At 32.4% G+C, this 21,089-nt stretch overlaps 1 protein-coding gene across 2 annotated transcripts in view; it reads left to right on the top strand.

The window, feature by feature from the left end:
* Positions 1 to 4,201: 4,201 nt before the first annotated feature.
* LOC148603370 (pre-mRNA-processing factor 40 homolog B-like) overlaps positions 4,202 to 21,089 on the top strand; it is a 39,085-nt gene continuing 22,197 nt past the window's right edge. Inside the window, exons 1-12 of one of the 2 annotated variants that reach the window (XM_088551525.1) lie at positions 4,202 to 4,235; positions 8,671 to 8,724; positions 10,200 to 10,305; positions 10,862 to 10,951; positions 11,826 to 11,908; positions 14,277 to 14,384; positions 15,851 to 15,971; positions 16,349 to 16,370; positions 17,108 to 17,263; positions 18,407 to 18,515; positions 18,751 to 18,888; positions 20,593 to 20,684. In XM_088551525.1, the coding sequence (XP_088407651.1) occupies positions 4,230 to 4,235; positions 8,671 to 8,724; positions 10,200 to 10,305; positions 10,862 to 10,951; positions 11,826 to 11,908; positions 14,277 to 14,384; positions 15,851 to 15,971; positions 16,349 to 16,370; positions 17,108 to 17,263; positions 18,407 to 18,515; positions 18,751 to 18,888; positions 20,593 to 20,684 (1,085 nt within the window). In that variant the 5' untranslated portion in view covers positions 4,202 to 4,229. The remainder of the gene's footprint in view (positions 4,236 to 8,670; positions 8,725 to 10,199; positions 10,306 to 10,861; positions 10,952 to 11,825; positions 11,909 to 14,276; positions 14,385 to 15,850; positions 15,972 to 16,348; positions 16,371 to 17,107; positions 17,264 to 18,406; positions 18,516 to 18,750; positions 18,889 to 20,592; positions 20,685 to 21,089) is intronic. The other variant, XM_088551526.1, reaches the window with a different exon arrangement.

Below are 21,089 nucleotides of genomic sequence, written 5' to 3' on the forward strand. Positions count from 1 at the left end.
TCATTTTTCCATAGACTTCTATAGTGAAGTGCATATTTTTAGGATTTAAAAAAAAATATGCAAATTGATTCAATAAAACTTTCACTTATGTAGCATTTCTAAGGACATGTGAAAAAATAATTTCCCGCAAAGAAAATAGGGTGAGTCCACGAAGATCGGACAGAAAAGTAGTCTTGAACTATAAATAGCCATTTTCCCTACTTTCACTTTTGTTTTGCACTCACCAAACCAACCTTTTCAGTGGAACATTTTTATGATATTATGTCAGATTTTCTTTTAAAAAAGTTCTTCATAATACAGTGTGACGTTTGCTCTATTTTATAAGTCATTGTTCATATCTTTTGACAAAACATTAGTTTGTAGAGAGGCAAAAAGAAAATGCACTATATTTTTATAGCATCCATGTTTTGACGTACACCAGCTCAGGGATATGCAATACGATACTGGTACCTGTAATACAAGACTGATACCTTGTATTTAAGTGTCTTTTACAGTTATCTCCCTTACTTTTGAAATCTACACTGCATTCTATTTAATTTTTATCTCCTGAGAACACAGGTTATATGAAAAGCCGAATGTTAAATTCTGTTTACTATGACAATTCAAACAAAATATCAAAAATAACAATATGTAGGCTTTTCAGCCATGAATCACATATTGTATGATTCTTGGAATGTTACTTAATGTTTTGGTTTTTGATGAAACGGTGACAAATTTGATCAACAACAACCCTTTAAGTTCAGTAATGGTTTACTAATGTATTTAAAATGAAGGTTTGGTGTATGGATGCCAAACATTTGCCGTAAACTAATTTTGTTACACCAGTTGGCCAGAACTTTAGAGTATCTTGATATTGGTACATGTACCACTAACGGACAACCATTCTTTTACATCTAAGAACAAAAGATACTATAACAAATGTAATTTACTAACACTTTTTATTTTACCATTTTACAACTACGTTTTTACGACTATTGGAACTACATTGGCTATCTTTCTATTTTTCGATCATTTAATCTACATGTATTAATTTCACTTTGTTTTATGCACATACACATCGCAAAAAAATATTCGGATGAATCATTTTACCTACCAATTACCTTAACCAAAAGTCTGTCACAATTAAGTCTATCGATCACAAGTACACCTGACATCAAATTTAGAGATTGATCTTGGTTACTGGTTAGTTTGACTTTGAAGATTATGGTTATGCTTAAGTAGCAGTCTATGTAAGAATCATGCAAATTCTGTAATATGTGATACTCCCCCCACCCCACCCCCCCTAAAAAAAAGGATACACATTTCTATTTTGTTATTATGATACTTTACAGATCTTTATAATGAAATGTATAATTATTCGTTCCAATCTTTCCGCTTTTAGGAAATAAATTATTTCACATGGAAAATCCAATAGTTTCTTTTGTATTTTTGTGTCATTTACAGAGTTATCTCCCTTAATTTTGAATTATAGTATATTCTTTAAAGTTTATATTTCCTATGTATGAACAGGGGTTATATGAAAAGCCAAACGTTAATTCCTTTTTACTTCGGCATGTTCATCAAATCAAATCAAATAAGTTTTATTTTAAGTCGGAAAGTTCATTACAACAATACAACATGAGCTCTTAATTGAGAGCTTTTATAACCGAAATAAGGTACATAAATAGCTATACAGTGCATGCATACATGCAATATACATTGACAAAACAATAAGACAAACAGTTATAAGACAGACATACAGCACACTGATATAAATAGCAATTTTTAAAAAATCAAGCAAATCAAGTAATGGAACTAAAAGCTAAACAGACAGTCAACAAAACAAAATAAATAAAAATCAATGTGCCAAGAAAGAGAACAAAAATTAAAATTTGACAATATGAATGTGTGAAAAATAGTTAATCTACTTACATGTAATTTACATAGGTTTCTGCCAATTCTTTTTAAAATATTAAGTTGTTGTACAGCTTTCTTGCAGATAGATTTAATATGGTTGTCAAAGTTTGACATAAAATCAATATCGACATATAAAAGTTTTACAGTATTTTCACAGGATATATTAATATCACCGATATGAAAAGTTTGTGCTATGTCTGCGGTCTTATTTCCTTCATGTTAAACAAGATATCAAAAATAAAAGTATGAAGGCTTCCCAAGCATGAATCACACATATTGTGTGATTCTTATCTGGAGTACTACTTAAAAACTAGCAAGACATATGAACTCATTTATCACTGTGATTCGCATTCTTTTAGATGCTCACTATTGTTTCTCGAAATTATTTTGGTTCAAAACGTGATACCCAGACAGCATTCCTACGTTGGGCCAACGTTGGTTCAACGGAATCATTTACATTGGGCCAACGTAGGGTACCCAACGTTGGCCCAACGGAGGCAAACAATAGTTGGGCCAACGGTAGGCCAACGTAATGCCAACACTGATCCAACGAATCCCCAATGTTGGTCAACATAAGCCCAACGTTAACCCAACCATATGGCCAGACGATTGTATTCCTTACAGATACTAGAACATAATTTTATTATGTATTTCCTGGTCATGCCGCAGAATGCTGATGCTGTGCACTCCTACAGAGTAAGGGCTCCCATTTCCCTCTGTTTCTCATATAAATTCTTTACCGGAAGAATTTACCAATGGCAAGCTGATTGTAGTTTATAAGTTTAAAACAAATAAAAATATATTATAAAATTAGCAGATGCTATGAGCACTGGTATACTAATTATTGAAAATTTGCATTTTTTTTTTTGTGTGTATTGAATAGACATATGATAATACCTGTCAATGTTTTGTGTTTAGGATGAATTTACATTGAGGATATGTATACATTTGTTTAAAATGAGAGACAACTTTTGTTTTGAAAAGGTGTATTGTGGTCTCAGTTACAAAGCTGCATAAGGGGGGGGATAATCATGTACACTGTTGTTATCATAAATTTGATTTGGTTATTTATAATAATTATTTTGTGTTATTAAGTTCTAAATGTTAAATGCGAATACTTGTTGGATGTATATTAAACATGAAGTTAACAGAACTCAAGAAAAAGGCCAACAATACTTTTTTGAAAAAAGTAAAATTATATTAATTAATATATACATGTATATATTTTGGTTTTTCAACGTTGGGCCAACGTTGGCCCAACTTAGTATCGCAGCACATTATTTGCTTTCATACATCCTGATTTGCTTTCTAGTTTTACTTTCTTGAGACCGACATACATTTTTGCATCAAGAATAATATTAAGTCTTTTTAACATGTTTGTTACCAAAGTCGTTTTGACGTTGGTTCAATGTTGGTTCAGTGTTGGCTTACTGTTGGCTCTGGGATGGACAAATGTAGAATAATGCAAATAATGTAATCATGGTTTTGATTTAAATATCAAAATTTAACAATACTCTCACGCAGATTTCGCTTCTAAAACAAGTTTTTAAAGATAATCATAAAATGAAATGGTTGTTTAAATATAGTAATGCCAACGTTGGACCAACGCTGGGCCAACGTAGAATCTTTTTATGATATGAAAGTATTTAAAATTCAAAATGTCGTGTTAATCATTTGGTTGTCAAGTAAAAACCATTTTGGTTAAAAATCAATCAAGAAGAAACATATCCATAACTACGGACTACTAAATTGGGCCAACGTTTGGCCAACGTTGTCTTGCCAACGCCAACTAAAAGCCAACGATCTAACCATCAGCCAACGTTGTCTCAGTGGGGCATGCTGTCTGGGTCCTGTGTTTATACATTATTTTGCAGGATAGACATAGATATATGTGTTTCCGTTGTGATGAAACTACTACTGATGTTGAAATTACAGTTTTACATTGCATGTCTGGAAATCAAATACAGAACATTATATATGTAAATAAGGAAGCTGGGAAATTTCATTACAAAACAGACATGCACCGGAATTATCCCAAGTAATGTAAATAATGAAGAATAGGAAACATAGCAACGTGGACTTTTCTTGAGATGTAGGGATCCAAAAACTAATCATCTGCCATAATGACGCCGAAGCAATTTCTGGGGATAATTTTAACCTGTCCAGTCAAATTTACAAATTACCTCCCCCATCACCCAACAAAATAAAATAAATCGTCCCAGCTTTATCTTGCGCTTGAACAAAAAAAAAATCAAAGTAATACGGATATATCACAATGACCGACGTCGATGACATTTTAGACAGCATATCAAACTTCCTTTGTTTTCAACAAGATGGCGGTAGGTCTCACGTTTGTTTTCTACCTGATAGGAAAACCTTTCTAAATACTATATACCTGTTTAACGTAGATAAACCAAGGCATTTTTGCCTAATTTATGAATGATTTTTGTATAGCTTATATATAGAATACGAAACGTTTTAAAAAATGACAAGTAAATCCGACACAATTCACTGTTTGGACGTCGCATCTGACGACATTTTCGCTTCTGACACAAGATGTGTTTCAGCAAACAACTTTTTTGATGATTTTTGTCAACTCAATTTGATATATTATACTTAATATGGAGTAGGCATTGCCTAAATCACAGTGATTTCATTAAGAGCCGGTACCCAGTACTTTTACCCGGCTACGGTAGCATCTGGTACCAGCAGAATAAAATAAGATGCCAAATAAAATATCATGAGGAAAAATATGGTAAATAGATATCTAAGATCGTTCCGTCTGTAGACTACGGGTATGTCTCCAAAATCGCAATCTTTAGTGTTTATTATTGTTTATATAATTGGTGTCTTCATCGGGGTCCGTGTCAGAATCTAATCGGTGTAGTGTCAATTTATAGAAAACATGTGGTGACTTAGCAATCACCGATTATTTTGTGCAGAACAAAAAGCTAAACACAGGTGAAGATTCTATGAAAACATGTCAAAAAAATGCCGTTCTTATTTGGAATTGCCCCATACCCGTCATTTTCCCGATATTTGTTGTGATTTATGCAGACGAGTGCAGGAATTTATAGTGTTGACAATGAGTCAACACATGAAACAAACTTGTACAGAATATGATTTAAGGGCCGACTATTCAATTCGTCAGGGATGGGGAATTTCGGTTAAAATGTTCTGGCGACCCTAAGTTTGAAAAGAAATTGTCTGAACTTTGCACACAAGAATATGAAAAAATATTGGATCCGAGATTCAACACCGCTATAAATAATAATAGAAAATAAATACATTGTAATGTTTAAAAAGTTCTGTCTGTCTGAAAGTCAACCAGACTAAAACTGCCAGCCTTGTTCTTTTTCAGAAGCAAAGAATTTCTTATCAGACTATGATTTTTAAACCATCATTTCACAATGCAACACATGCAACTGCTCTACATGTCACAGTAATAATTAGGCAATAAACAATAACAAAGTTTTATTATGAAAATAATCAGCACTAAGAACCACCACATGTTGTGGAATTTCATTTAATAAATGTTTAGTTTTGTTCCTATGCTTTTATTTGCATGTGCTAGTGTTTTCAAATTTTGTAACAAGTAAATAAAAACCTAAGAACAAAATATGACATAGATCAAAATTTCATGTAAAATGGCATAGTATTAAACAGTCAACAAATTTTATCAGCATTAGTCTAGAAATGGATCTGGTGGTAATCATGGGGAGCTCCTGGTTTTCAGGGTTTTGAGACTAAATCTTATGATTCATCATATGTCTTGATTTCAAATTCATATATTTTAAACAAAATTGAAGCAAATATTGCAGACTTAATTACATATTTTCAAGTCAAAATTTAAATCTCAAAATGGCTAACATCCAGGAGCTTTGCCTCCTGGACCGCTCACCAAGCCGTTGCCCTGGTACCACTGGGGGCCTTAAGCAGCCCTCAAGCCCCCTTGCCGAATTTATTTGGTACCTGCTACTTCCTGTAAAGTACCTCCTGCCTGAAAAATTAATGAAACCCCAAAATCAGGGAGCACCGAGAGCTTCACCACACGTATACTGTCTGTGGGAGATTCGTCAAAATAATAAAAACATTACGAAAATGAAAAAGGGTAGGGGATCAGACGAAAATTTTTGTTTCGCAAGTGCAATATTTCTTTAAATTTCAAAGGCAAGCGAAATCAATATTTTTATTTGAAAATCTGTCTTGTTAAATAATTGAGATTTTTTTTCAATGAATGAGCAAGGAGCTAATTTTTAACTGCTTGAAATGAGTGACTATGAAATAATTTTTGTCCCCAAAAATTCCAACCCCATACCCCTTTTCCCTTCGCCTTTTAAATAGCCAATAGCTATGTAACACTTCGTCATACTTTACAATTTTTATTAACAGCGTCTCTAGTAACATCCTTCTCAGTTTTAGCCGGTCAGATCAATTTATACAGATACCAGAAATATTACAGTTCTCCACGAATGGTGGGAATATTTTACACATACATTGTATCATGTGACGTAAACAAAATTTATACACAATTGAGAGCTGCAAACAAGAAAATGATTGCCTTTCCTATCTTAGAAAAGCTATGCTTCGATTTGAATAATACAATCGGAGTTACTTTTTTTCCAAGGCAGGTTAGGTTCTTGACAACAGCAACAGTGGAACAGCGGAGATACACGTACGTACATCCACATGTTTCCCGAAGTTTTTTTACAACATCACAGTCATTCTTTAGATAAGTAAAAAAAAAGTTAAAGACCTGAAAACTGTCAAAAATTATTAAAAAAAATTTTATACTGAAACGTAATCTTAACCTATATTTTTTTATTTATTTGATTGAAGGAAATGATGAATTTTCTCTTTAAGGACAGTCACTTTTTGTTACCACCAGTACATGGCTGTTTTTCGTTAGTATACATGTATTGGGGAACCTTAAGGAAAATTTAGAAAGTACATGCAATAACCATAGAGCTCACCGCGCTTCGCGGTGCTTGCTATAACCTTCAGTATGGTAAATTTTGTAATGATATATATTTATCCTAAAGCATTATACTAATTGTCATGGTCTGATATGTTTTTTGGCCGAAATGTCCGGCATTCTTAAGGAATTATTGGTTGTCATGATCTGGAATGTTTTTGGGTTGAATTGTCTGGCACTGGTTAATATTATGGTTCTTATCATTTGCGAAATGTCTTAAATGATATCACTTATTGTATTTACATGTAGTTTCACTTCATTCTGTTTCATTATGTGTACTAGTTTAATTATGTTTTTATTACGATTTGATTCATTTAATCGATTGATTTGTGTTGATTCTTTCTTTTATCTATTATTTTGGTTTATTTTCATTTTGCAATTTTTATGACCCGAGAATTATGGGTAATATTGATTACGTAATTTTCGTAAACATCTGGGCACCATACTGCAGACTATTAGGCCAACCTAATCTTGGAAAAGCAGTGATTCGATTTGTATTTAATTATCGAAACTAGCAAATATTTTCCGAGACTGGTCAGTGTTCTAGGATTCCTATTTCCTGTTACCCGGGGCAAGTGAAATTTGGGTCAGGTAAAGTTAGGTACTTAATTACCCTTTCCTGTGGCAAGTTGAAAACTTCATATGCTGTAAGGATTTGTTTTGTTAGGAAAGCAGTCATTGACTGGGAAAGTCGATTTTATATGGATTTTTCCTGAGGAAACCTCAATTTCTGAAAAATTCTAGAACACTGCTGGTTTGGCTCTCAATCGCACATGTACAAGTATACGCAAATGAAGCTGCCTTTCAACTCCTGAAAATGCAGGTATAAACTGGATATTGATGCTTTTTCTTGCCATAAGTATACGGAACCAAGTTTATAATACAACCATTAATGCTCCCACAAAGGGAGCGTATAATGAATTAACATGACGTAAAACCTGGAATGCTCCAGAAGAAAACATACATGTAAATTAATTCACACCACCTTTCAAGTTGTTAGCCCTGTTATGATATTGTAATTACCTTTTAATACAAGTTATACAGTAATACGCTCTCCAAATTGTCATGGTCCAAAATGTCCTTGGCAAGAATTGTCCAACATCGGTAGGATTTATGGAAAGACTGATCATGTCATTTTCGTAAACTTTTGGCCTGATATACATGCACTTTTAACTGTTTTGGCCATCCTTTTATTTGAAAAAGCTATGATTTGATTTGTATTTAACATTATACCAAAAAGGAGTTGCAGTGATGCTATTACTAGTTACCTGAATGAGGTTAACTAGGTATTTATTCTTTTTATGGATATAATTATAATGAAGTCTGAACACATTTGATAATACATCCATTTATGCTTCCAATTAGCCTGGTCTAAGCTATAGAAACTAGAAAGGGCATGGTCTAGAAAAGCCAACAGCGATTCAAATGAAAAATGGAGTTTATATTCTATTGTGTAGATATGTTTGTTACAAGTTTAAAATGTAAATTTAGAATATCTCTGTGAGGACTTAGTTCTCTATGAGACAGTTATAGCTTGTAAGAGATGAGACGTTTGATGTAAAGATATTCTCTTCATATGACAAAGGAAATAGTTGATTATAATTCTACACCTATTAAACATATATTTCTGTTTTCTAAATTTTCATTATGTTGAAAAAATTATCAACTTTCAATTACTGGTTTAGTATGAAATGGGTGAAACCAAAATTTAACCACTGCAGCTTGAAGTCATACATGCAGTAATATGAACATGTTTAATATTTCTTGTTTTTTATTCTTTCCAATTTCATGTATTTCAGCAACCACCAGACTATCCTAATGGACCACCTAACCCTGGACAAAGACCTCCATTTGTAAGTAAATTAAGGCCACATTTTTCACTTTGTTGGTTTACAGATTTTTTACTTGATGAAATCGGGTTGGTTGTTTGGAAAATAATTAAAAAAATGAAATTGGAACCAGAAATACATTCCAGCTATATAAAAACATTTTTTTTATTTTCAAAGATTTCATTATCCAATCTGACAAAGTTTAGAAGTGGGATTATTATCCACTGAATGTACCTACACATCATTCTCACTCCTTCAGTGTCCAATAAATGCAGTGTGCAATACTTATACAATGTTAATGTCCTCTTAATTTTTCCTTACAGCATTATTTAGTTAGTTGATAAAAAAAAATTAAGTGGAAATTCCAGTTTACAAACTGGGTTGGTCAAAAACTGTTTTTTTATTATTGAGAATTATTTGTTTTGGTGTAAACAAGTTGTGTTACAGAAGGACTTCGTGAAAATTCAATTTTGAAAAAAAACAAACAAGAACAAGAAGAATGCAAGACCAGAAAATTTAGTATGCACAGATTTCATTAAAATGCAAAAAAAAATTTTTCACATTTGTATTTCATTTTCATACAACAATTACACTGAGCGACTGCAATACCTTTTTTAAAAACTTTAAAAATAATTTTATCTAATTGTTCTTACATCTGGAAAATACATTCAAAACTTGTAATTGGTCATATATTGGAAAATAATGAAACTTAGTCTTTTTTTCCACTTTAATTTCCCCTTAAAACTATCCTGTGATTTAAAAATGGTTTATGAAATTTCAATATTTATCAAATTAAGGAGGGTGAAATTATGTTTTAACTGAATTTCCTCTATTGTTTTATAAGCTGTCTTGCTTATTTCCACACAAGACTTCATACATTTAGCTTTGATTTTTGGCCAATTATCTCCTCTTTATTTATCTACATTGTACTTCCTGATGAGAATTTTAAAAAAAACAAACCGACAAGTTTTTAAAAACTTTTAAATTGTAAACATGTACTTTTTACATTCTATTTAATTAAAGGTATTTTGAGTTGATCATCACATGCCAGTGTTACTTTGTTTCTCAAACTACCAAAACCCTTTAACATGTTTTTTTGAAGTGGTGAAATTAGCCATGTTCGTTCAGTTTTCCCACTGACTGCTTTGTCAATATGCTGAATGAACAAATTTTACAATTTTGCAGGCCAATTTTTTGTAGTCTGTGGCAGTAAAAATCTGGGATGATTTTCTTCAGCTTTTTAGCGGATTTAAAGCAGAAAAAAATCATCTCTGACTGTACACCACATGATTGAAGGATTTTCTTCATTGACATAAAAATGTTACAGTCATTCCTTGATTGTACAAAGAGGTTACAGTACACAACTACATGTATCATGAAGTGATACAAGTAGTTGAAGATGTACAAATGTTAACACATATCTAAAGTACATATACAAAATGTACATGTATGTTAATGGATCTATCAGAATGTGTTTTCTATATATACACGTTTTCCAGATGCCACCAGGAGGACCTCCAGGATTTATGCCACCAATGGGGCCAGGTGGGCCACGACCAGATATGAATGCACCTCCATTAATGCCACCTGTCATGCCACCAGGGGGTAAGATTTAGAAAAAAGACCTCTTACTGATTTTCATTAAATACAAAATGTACATCTCTATCAATCAAGGGGAAACACAGTTTTCTTGAGTTCCCCATATTCCCATTAAAATCTACTCAGGTTACTGTGAAAAAAAAATGAATTTGTTCTCTTAGATCATCTTTGCATTTGTGCAAATATATCTTTGGTATTTATAGTTCTTCATCTTATTAAGAAAAATATTTTCATGGATAACAATTTGTTGGGGCATGAAACCTACTTTCTTTTGAAAATGATATAAACTTTATGACATTTTTAGCACATTTGTTAAATTTTGGCAGCTTTGGTTGTGCTCCCAAAGCTCATATGCATATTTTTTTTATAATTTGATCAATTGTTAAGCCTCACACAATCTGTCAGGTGCAAGGGATATTAAAAATTTCATGAGTGGTACTTGGATGGTATGCAGTGTACATGTATCATTCAATATTATCAAGTGAACAGATGAGAGAAAATGCTTTCTTATGGAAAGGATAATTCATTGTACATACAAAGCCAAACACTTTTTGCATTACAGGTTTCCCAGGTCCACCAGGAGCCATGCCACCAGGAGGATTTCCGCCTCAAGGAATGCCACCAGGCATGCCCCCAATGTTCCCTCCAACTGGTAATAATTTTCCAGGTTCACTGGCATGAAGGGCTTCTAAAAACCTATGGTGGCTTGCAAAGAAAAGCTTATGAAAATTTCCAACATTGTTTTTTATTTAAGACTACGTTTGTATAGCTGTCTGTTATGGTGAAGTATTAGTCTTTACTCCACTATAAAACGTTAATGGCTGAAGTTTCAATTTTTCTTAGCAAAATGAATTACTGAATAACTTCTGCAAAATGCTTGTATTCTCAAGGTTGTTGCCAGTTATAATATAAGGATTGGATACTTCATCTTTGAAAAAATAAAGGCAAACATTTACAAGTAAATCTGCAAAAAATCTTTGTTAAAAAAACTCATCTGTACAGATAAAATGAATTTTGTGTCATTTAAGTTATTTCTTGACTGGAAGTACTCAACACAACAAATATTGCTTTTATGGTAGCATAGGAATCAGTTTATTTGATTCCAGAAATCTGAATACATGTGTATAGTATTTTGTGTAATATGAAGGAGTTAAACATGGTGCAGTCACTTTTTAATCAAAATTGAGAAATTTTATTAAAAAAGCAACTAATTTTATTATTTTTTGTTGCTGATGTAACGATATGCTTGTAATTAATTATATGGAAGGACCTTTGTAAGTTGGTATAACTTATGTCAAATCCAATTGCCTGTTAATTTAGTAATACAATATTTTGAACTAAAAACTTTTATGATGAATATTTTTTGAAAATGTTTTAGAACTTTTCACAAAGTTTTTAAGAACCAAATTTCATTTTTTACTAAAAAGACAAAATTGCAATAATTGGCCAGCACATCAACATCCAAAGTTTTACTTGTGTCTGTTGTTACATGATAGAACCATGTATAAATATTGTTTATCTCACAGGTGTGAATCCTGCAGTATCAGCAGTAGCCCAGTCTGGTTCAGGTTCAAGCTCACCAGCTACAGGTGATGGGAAACAAGAAAAGGTACACAGTAATAAATATAGTTTTCACTTTTAGAACTTTTTACCCTTGACTGCAAAGAAGGCTGCAAGGCCGAAAATTTGGGCCTCACTTTCTATATAATTTCATGCGTTTTATTTGTATTTAGTTCCCTTTTTCTTAAAAACATGGTTGTTTACTTATTTATTATCCTAAAAAATATAAATAAACTAATCAACCTCAGTAGGTTAAATTCCCAGCGACTGTTCCAATGAGTTTGAATTATCAGAGTTTGAGATGTTGAAGTTCAAACATTTCCAGATTTTTTTCATTGCCACTCTGATTTTATATATCATTAGGAATTGATTACTTTCTACACAGATTTATTAGTTCTTGAACATTTTTCAATGGCTTACAGAAGGTTATGCTGATTTGTAGGCATTGAAAATACTGCCTTTGCTTTTGAAAGCTTTCAAAGTTCAAGTTTGTCACTTATTTGTTTTCAAAACATTCTTCATGCTGACTTTGGAACACTTCCAATGAGTACTATATGTTAAACTGATACTTCCTAATTAGTGATAACATAGATATTACCTGTAATTACCTAAAATGATTCTGATTAATGATAAGGCTTCAGTTTTTCACAATTTTCATTACCCAAGCTGACAAAAGGATTGACAAGTATGAGTTAGTGTAGGTAATTCTCTAAGATTTATTACCATGCCGACCGACTAGTGGGTTTGAGCGATCAAGCTATATAGATTATATAGGAGAAAAGTTTGGTACATTGAATTGTGTCTGAGAAATCCTGGGTGTTCCAGCCATCTGATTTTGAGCAGGCGAAGTTTGTATAGTAGTACAGTCGACTCCACTTAATCACATATCGCTTTATTGCATATTTTGGTTATTAGCATAATTTTCTCCTGCACAAAACCATTTCCTATTATTCTATTAGGGAAAAAATCGCTTATTTGCATAGGCCTTGCAGGTGCATTTCGGTTTATTGCATAGAGAATTTTGCCTCATCCAGGTAAAGACAGGTTTTCCCAAATTCTATTTTAAGCCTTCGGGTCATAAATATGTCAATCATATTTATTGTTGTAAAAACTAGATTATATTCAATCAGGAGGTGTTAATAATGGATTAAAAACATAATGGACATAAAAGATAATTTAAATGATTTCTAATTACATTAAAATAAACAAGCACCTAGGTGAACAATGATTTCTGACGACATGCCAAACATCACCTTATGATGTGGCTTGGGGTATTTTTTGTCCCTATTTAAATTCTTCCGACTACAAATGATTATCAATGTAAATTTTATTTTCTTTAATGAGCTGAACAGTTTTTAGTGAGCTTGAGTTACTAGGCATAAATATCAACCGAAAATTAAAAGTCATCATTCATTCAGTACAATGTCTAATGAAATTCAACTACCCTAAGGTGCCCCATACTATCCACACTTCATAGGAATATATCGAGGTCAATGACACGTATAATACACAATTATCAGTGTACAATGGTGATTGAACAGAGGAATAAAAACGCACAGACCATTTCAAAAGCCCAGAAACTGCAAACATTGATGAATATTACACTGAATCCTGGCTGAAATATGGAATTTTCTTTCATAGAAAAGTCAGGAAATTAATTGACTATTTATAGATGAAAAACACATGGTTTTACTTATAAATACACACAACATAAAGAAGGTCAATAAACAAGACAAACACAATATATATTATTATTTATTGATAAAAGAACAATACAATGAGGTATTCTATAACAATTAAATACCAGATCAGACATGTTGAACAGTGATATCCCTGGTTGATCCATAGTATCGTTGTCTTACATGAACTCACACTTCCGGTAAAATTGTAATTTCGGTTATAAGAATAGTCTGGTTATTTGCATAATTTTTACTAGCAAATAGGCTATGCAATTAAGCGGAATCCACTGTAATGGTATCAACCAATCAGTCAGACAAGCTTTCATTGCCTTTATTAAAGAATATCAAGACATATTTTCATGGAGTATTTCAGAATATTCTGGGGTTTTTTTTTCAAGAGTAATTAGAAATGTTCTATTGTTCAATTCTATACTTACCATTATGTGAGGTTGAACTATATTATAGTGGAAAGTTCAATTTTAAGAAGAAAAAAAAAAACTTGACATAAAACCTTTAGTTTTTTTTTTAGGCACTTCTTATGACACAGACCTGTTTTCTGTCTGTATCCACTTCATTAAATAACTAGAAAAACATTGTCATGATTAAGAGAGGTCCTTTTCATTTTTAATTGCTTTTTCTGTTTTTCATTTATGAGTCACAGGATTTAAAAACTTGAACAGAGGATATGGTATATATTATATTCTTATAATACAGTTTGTTATTTTCTTGATTTTATAGAAGACTTGGTCAGAACATAAGGCTCCTGATGGAAGAACTTACTACTATAATTCTGTTACAAAACATTCCAGCTGGGAGAAACCTGATGAACTCAAGACAAAAGCTGAGGTATTATTATCATACTGATTTAGGATAAGATAGGGATGGCTTTAGCAGAGGTGTTTACTTTTACAGATTTTCCGTATTTTCTACAAATTTTGACTGCAAATTACGCTCTACAGATTGTGAATATCTGCATAGTACCTTTGTTAAAATTTCAGAAAGTTCAGGATTTTATGGATCATTTCCATAGAACACGGTGAACAATATGGATTGTCATCAAGTAGTATAAACAGATCTGCTTTAGGACTATAATTTGATAAGTTCTTTCAGATTTATATATATCTATGGTGGATTGTTATAAGGGTGTTGATCTGTTAAATTAGTTTTGATAGTAATTAGAAAATTTCCATTGAAGACCACAACATAATAAATCATGATTTTGGAAAAAGGATTCTGTGTAGGTTCCTGTAATAAAACTTAATAGTAATAACTAGATGTTAATTGTTGTACCTGGATTTCTTAAAAAACCTTGAGTTAATAATTTCGTCAAATCCTGGATTTTTTTTCTTTGAAGCTTTAATTTCTGATTGGTAAAAATTTGAGTTGGGGAAGCATTTGAGAAAATCTTTATATGAGATTTTTTATGAAACTAGGCACTGATCACTGAAATTTCTTTCACACTGTGCCTGACTAGAACAAATCAGGTCAATTTTACTCTTAATGGGGTCAAAATGGTCAGGGGTGATTGGCTGCTCAGTTGTAAAACTAGCAATTAAAAATTAAGATTGCGGTTTGTTAATGAGATAACTTTGGGAAGTCTATTTACATGTACATATGATTAATCAGAACATAAATTAATTGAGGAGTACTTTCATGTGCATTACATCAGGGTTTTCAATAAGTTTTGAAGTAGGTGGAAGAAAATTTAAAGTAAGGTGGCACCATTGAGGGTCCTCAGGCCCGAACCGAGTACTGAATTGATTTTAATACTTCCCACATATGGAATCCGTGATACAGAATCAGTACTGCTTTGAAAAAAAAAGGATCATGTTCATTACAAAAGCACCGAATTAACCACAATTTAAGTTTGTTTTATTCGTACTGCCGATCACAACAACAAAAAATGAAGTTAGCAAGGAAACTAATCTGCATTACAATAAACACCACAATCAAAGGTTTCTGATGCAATTTTTTTTTTGTATGAAACGGGCAATAACCAAACATTTTTTTTTTCAATTTAAATTTATTTAGCAACAAAATAGCCGGCGCTAATGTCAAAGTAGACGGCAAAATCGCTGGTCGCCGGCACTTATTGAGAACCCTGTTACATCTTTCTGTCATGTTGGATATTATGCAAACAAACAGTTTCCAGAATTTTCCCAGAACACTTGTAGAAATTGAATAAAGTCAATAGTTTTTGTGATCATAACCAAGATCTATTGATTGCAATAGTAAGAAAATCTGAAAATTTTCTAAAATGTTCCTCTTCTTATATCATTGTCAATACCAGAAGGTCTACTTTTATTTTACAGTTAATGTTATCACAGTGTCCATGGAAGGCCTACAAATCTGATACAGGAAAAGTTTACTACCACAACACAGAGAGCAAGGAATCTAGGTGGACTAAACCTAAAGAATTAGAGGAACTGGAATGTAGGTTAAGTAACAGTGAAGTAAAAATATCGGGGAAATGTCCCTGAGACAATGACACATGAAGTCTCAACAACCACTGTATATGAGCTCCATTGACACACTATCTAGAAATTATTTAAATAAATATGATTTGGTCTGTAAGAGCCTTTCTGATTTTGTTGGTTCTTTTTGGGCACCATATATGTAAATTATTTTGTATAAACTAATTTGGTACTTTGGACTTTTCATTGTCAATTGGTCTGCAGTCCACAATTCAGAGTGTTTTCTAGAACAGTCTTTGAAAATCCATAATAAATTTTGATAGATTCCATGACATCATATTTCTTCAATTTTGAGATGAATTCTATCATTTATATATTTAAACATTTCCATTACAGCAATGGTGAAAGGTGGTGACAAGTAAGTAAAGAAAAATAATTCATTATTTATGAAAAGAATTGGAATGTAGGAATTTTATTCCATTTTTTTTTATTCGTTGGATGAAAATGGTGACTCCACTGTGATGATTTGAGGAATTAAAAATTAGGTTGTTCCTTATGTAGGACAATGAAACCATGAGTTACATATATTTTATTTGTAAAAAAAAATAGTACTATTATTTATAAAGCTTACTCAAAAAAGTTCAGTAAATTGATTTTTATATCATGTTAATAAAGCATATAATGATCAGTTGAAGGTATGAACACTATTGTAGAAAGTGATATACATAGTCCTTTAATATCCCTTAGTACTTGGTTGCTTTATTTTAATATTGAATTTGTTAAAATGGTATGTCCTATTTTGAAAGCACAGTTAAAATGTTACATTACCCACAAAACATTATAGAGTCATACTTTTGTATTGACTTGAAAGTCCTTTAAATCACATCAAATTTGCCACTGGTTTTTATACAGACATGATTTTTTCGGGCTATTTCAAATCTGGCATTAACCGTTACAATTCTTTATTTACTGTATATTTACTTCCGATTTTGCCAATTTCCACTTTGTTTGTACACCTTGTAAAATCATCTCTGTTTACAACATTTGCACTGGAAAATGTCTTCCCATTATTAAGAAAAATTATTTTTAAAGAGATGAAACTTTTCAGTTCACAAAATTTTTTTTATATAATATATGTATATCTCTTAAATCTAGAAGTGAAGAAACAGATGCATCTAAGTCCTCTTCCGGTTCTTCTAAACCATCTTCAGCAATCCAGGCAGCAATGGAGGCTACTCTTGCTTCAATAGAGTTACCTCCCCCTAACTCAGGCATCAAACAACCAGATAAAGCTGCTGACACGGCTGAAAGGTACGTCATAAGGCTTGTATCCCTGGATCAATAGAGTTACCTCCTCCTAACTCAGGCATCAAACAGCCAGAGAAAGCTGCTGACAAGGCTGGAAGGTATGTCATAAGGCTTTCATACATATATCGAATAAAACAGAGAAAGCTGCTGACACTGCTGAAAGGTATACCATTAGGCTTGTATCCCTGGATCAATAGAGTTACCTCCCCCTAACTCAGGCATCAAACAGCCAGAGAAAGCTGCTGACAAGGCTGGAAGGTATGTCATAAGGCTTTCATACATATATCGAATAAAACAGAGAAAGCTGCTGACACTGCTGAAAGGTATACCATTAGGCTTGTATCCCTGGATCAATAGAGTTACCTCCCCCTAACTCAGGCATCAAACAGCCAGAGGAAGCTGCTGACACGGCTGAAAGGTATGTCATAAGGCTTTCATACATATATCGAATAAAACAGAGAAAGCTGCTGACACTGCTGAAAGGTATACCATTAGGCTTGTATGCCTGGATCAATAGAGTTACCTCCCCCTAACTCAGGCATCAAACAGCCAGAGAAAGCTGCTGACACGGCTGAAAGGTATGTCATTAGGCTTTCATACATGTATCAAACAAAACACAGGGGTTCTAGGTCATCTTGATGTCATAGAGAGGCTCAATAAAAACAACATCAAATGTGTTAAGGACTTTGACAAATTAATAGGACTGGATTTATGATTTTAAGTTACTTAATGAACCTGAAGTATGAATAAAACATGATAATTTTATGAAGACAAATTCTACATTGTTTCACTTCATTGTAAAGCCAACTTGTAACTGATTCGGACTAATGTGGCATTTTATAAATGTAAATTTAGACATTACATTTCATTTTTATGTTTTTATTGTCTTGCATTTTTACTTGTTGACTTCCCTGAATTAAGGTTAATCCTAAGGCATTTTTTAAAAAGTCTATTCTCGATTTTTGTATTAATTTACACTATACATGCAATACTCTGACTAAAATGTTCTAAAATGGCTTTGGTTGCATTGAACTGGTGGTATTGATACCTAGTTGTAAAAAATAAAAATTAGTTGCTAACATCTAACCCCCATCCCCACCACCAAAAAAGAAGAGAAAAAAGAAATGATTTCATTTTATGTTCCAGCTCTAGTGAAAGTGAGGAAGAAAAACCTCCAAAGAAGGAACAAGCACCATTAGTGTTCAGAAATAAAAAAGAGGCTATGGAAGCCTTTAAAAATCTTCTTCGAGATAAGGTAAATATCCACTTCATAACAATCCTTTTGAAAGAAACAAAGTTATATTTACAGTTTTTAACTTCACAAAGTACAATTTTTTTTCAAGTAAGCTTGTAAAAGATCTATTTACCACTTTCCACATTTATGCTATTCAAGGTGGTGAACTAGCTGCCTCGAACTGTTTTGTTTAGAACAAAAATTACATCTTCCAATCAGAAAAGTTTCTTTAAACTGTATTTGTTTCATATAAAAGGGTGTATCATCCACATCATCTTGGGAACAAGCTCTCAAGGTCATAGTTAATGACCCCAGATATGGAGCTCTGAAACAGCTGAATGAAAGGAAACAGGCATTTAATGAGTACAAGACAAAGAGAGCCAGAGAAGAAAAGGTAAAAATCATATAAACATTACTGTAGTTAAGTACACAGAAACATTTGCAACATATGTTTTCATATGTTTCAAAACATGTGGAATCATATGTTTATGACGGATATGGAAATATATATACATTTGCTCATTTAAACTCAAGAATTGCACATTTTGCCCCAATTCAAATGAAAACATATATCTTTAATGATTGAAATCACCTGGGAATTTGTTTACCTACTAATATTTTAATGAGAGAGGATATATTTATATTTTAGTTGAAAACATGTTTTCATGGTGGTCCTAAAAGATTTGTTAAACACATGTATGTTGCTATTTTCCTGTGTACTGCCTCCGTCTTCTGATGGTAGTGTCTTGACTTGACTGAGGAAGATGGAGGTTTCAATTGTTGGCCAGGTCAAACCAAAGACTTTATAATTGGTAATAACTTCTTCTTTGCCTAGCTTGGGGCATATATAGGAGATAGAGTGATGACGGGTTTACTTGTAGTCAGAACAATTCGTCTGAGTTAGATGACATGCCTACCTGTCAGTTGCTGCTTCTGTGAGCTAGCAGATTAAAACTCTGCATGTCAGACTAATACAAAACAGAGTCAGTTAAAATGATTAAACATTTTTGTCCTGAAGTGTTGAATTTCTGCCATAGGACATGATACAATCATACTCAATGGTAAATGTTTGTCCTGAAGTGTTGAATTTCTGCCATAGAACCTGATACAATCATACTCAATGGTAAATGTTTGTCCTGAAGTGTTGAATTTCTGCCATAGGACATGATACAATCATACTCAATGGTAAATGTTTGTCCTGAAGTGTTGAATTTCTGCTATAGGACATGATACAATCATACTCAATGGTAAATGTTTGTCCTGAAGTGTTGAATTTCTGCCATAGAACCTGATACAATCATACTCAATGGTAAATGTTTGTCCTGAAGTGTTGAATTTCTGCCATAGGACATGATACAATCATACTCAATGGTAAATGTTTGTCCTGAAGTGTTGAATTTCTGCCATAGGACCTGATACAATCATACTCAATGGTAAATGTTTGTCCTGAAGTGTTGAATTTCTGCCATAGGACCTGATACAATCATACTCAATGGTAAATGACCAACTATTGAAAATGAATTAGACTGTTTGGGATTATTTATACAAATTTATAGAATTGTTTTCCAGTTATATTTTCATCTGGTACATTCTGTGTAGTTTATGTCGTACAACAGTGATATTGTTGGCCTTAAATTACTTCTAAAATAGGGTTTTGTTTCTCCTAGTAAATATTTCCTTACATCAAAAAATGGCTCTTAAATAATCTCAAATAAAGTAAACTGTTTCCCAACTGGTAGTGGAAGGGTTTTATATGATATTTTTGTTAAAAATTACACAGATTAATCATTGATGACTTATCTTTTTCAAGTATGATTCATATTATATGACATTCACTATAAAATTCATCATCTTAACTACAATGTCAGATTGATACATTTATTTCAAATTTCCTAATTAAAAAAAAAATGCATATTTACCCATTGGAAAAAAGGGTGCAGTAGTTTTGAAAAAGATCAACTACATCACTACAATTGTACAGTGTATGCAATATCCGCTAGCCAAATACAGGTACATGTAACTTGTAAGACAATATCTAATGTGCTGATTAGTGTACACTGATTTTATTTTAACTTTATAAATGTCTTGTCATTTGTAGGAGGAAATGAGATTAAGAGCCAAACAAAATAAAGAAGACTTGGAACAGTATCTACTCAATTGTGACAAAATGAACTCCAACATTAAATACTGGTATTTAGTTTTGCATAATACTTTTATAAAGGTATTGAATGTTGCTTCGTGTCTGCATTTCTGACTTTTCTGTTGACAGTTTTATGATTTTTATTTCGATGTACACATTTTCTGAGGAGTAACATGGGTAATAATAAAATTATGTCAGTGTGAATTTCAAGGTAGAAATTATTAGGCAAATAAAAATGATAAATTTGTATTTCTGGGATTAAATAATTGGGTAGGTAGGTGGGCAAAAATATTTTTTTTCTTAATAATTTTATATAGACAATGATTGTTAAGCAGCATTTCATAAAAAAAATACCAATAAAATGTGCTAGGGTAAGCAGAAAAAATAGGGGAGGTGGGGCAACTTTTAATAACAAAATTTGTCTAAGGCCGTACCAGTTTTTAGGGGGCTCCAAG

This window comes from Perna viridis, chromosome 11 (assembly GCF_037379345.1).
Source record: "Perna viridis isolate PV_CMFRI_1.1 ecotype Kerala chromosome 11, ASM3737934v1, whole genome shotgun sequence".
NCBI lineage: Eukaryota > Metazoa > Mollusca > Bivalvia > Mytilida > Mytilidae > Perna > Perna viridis.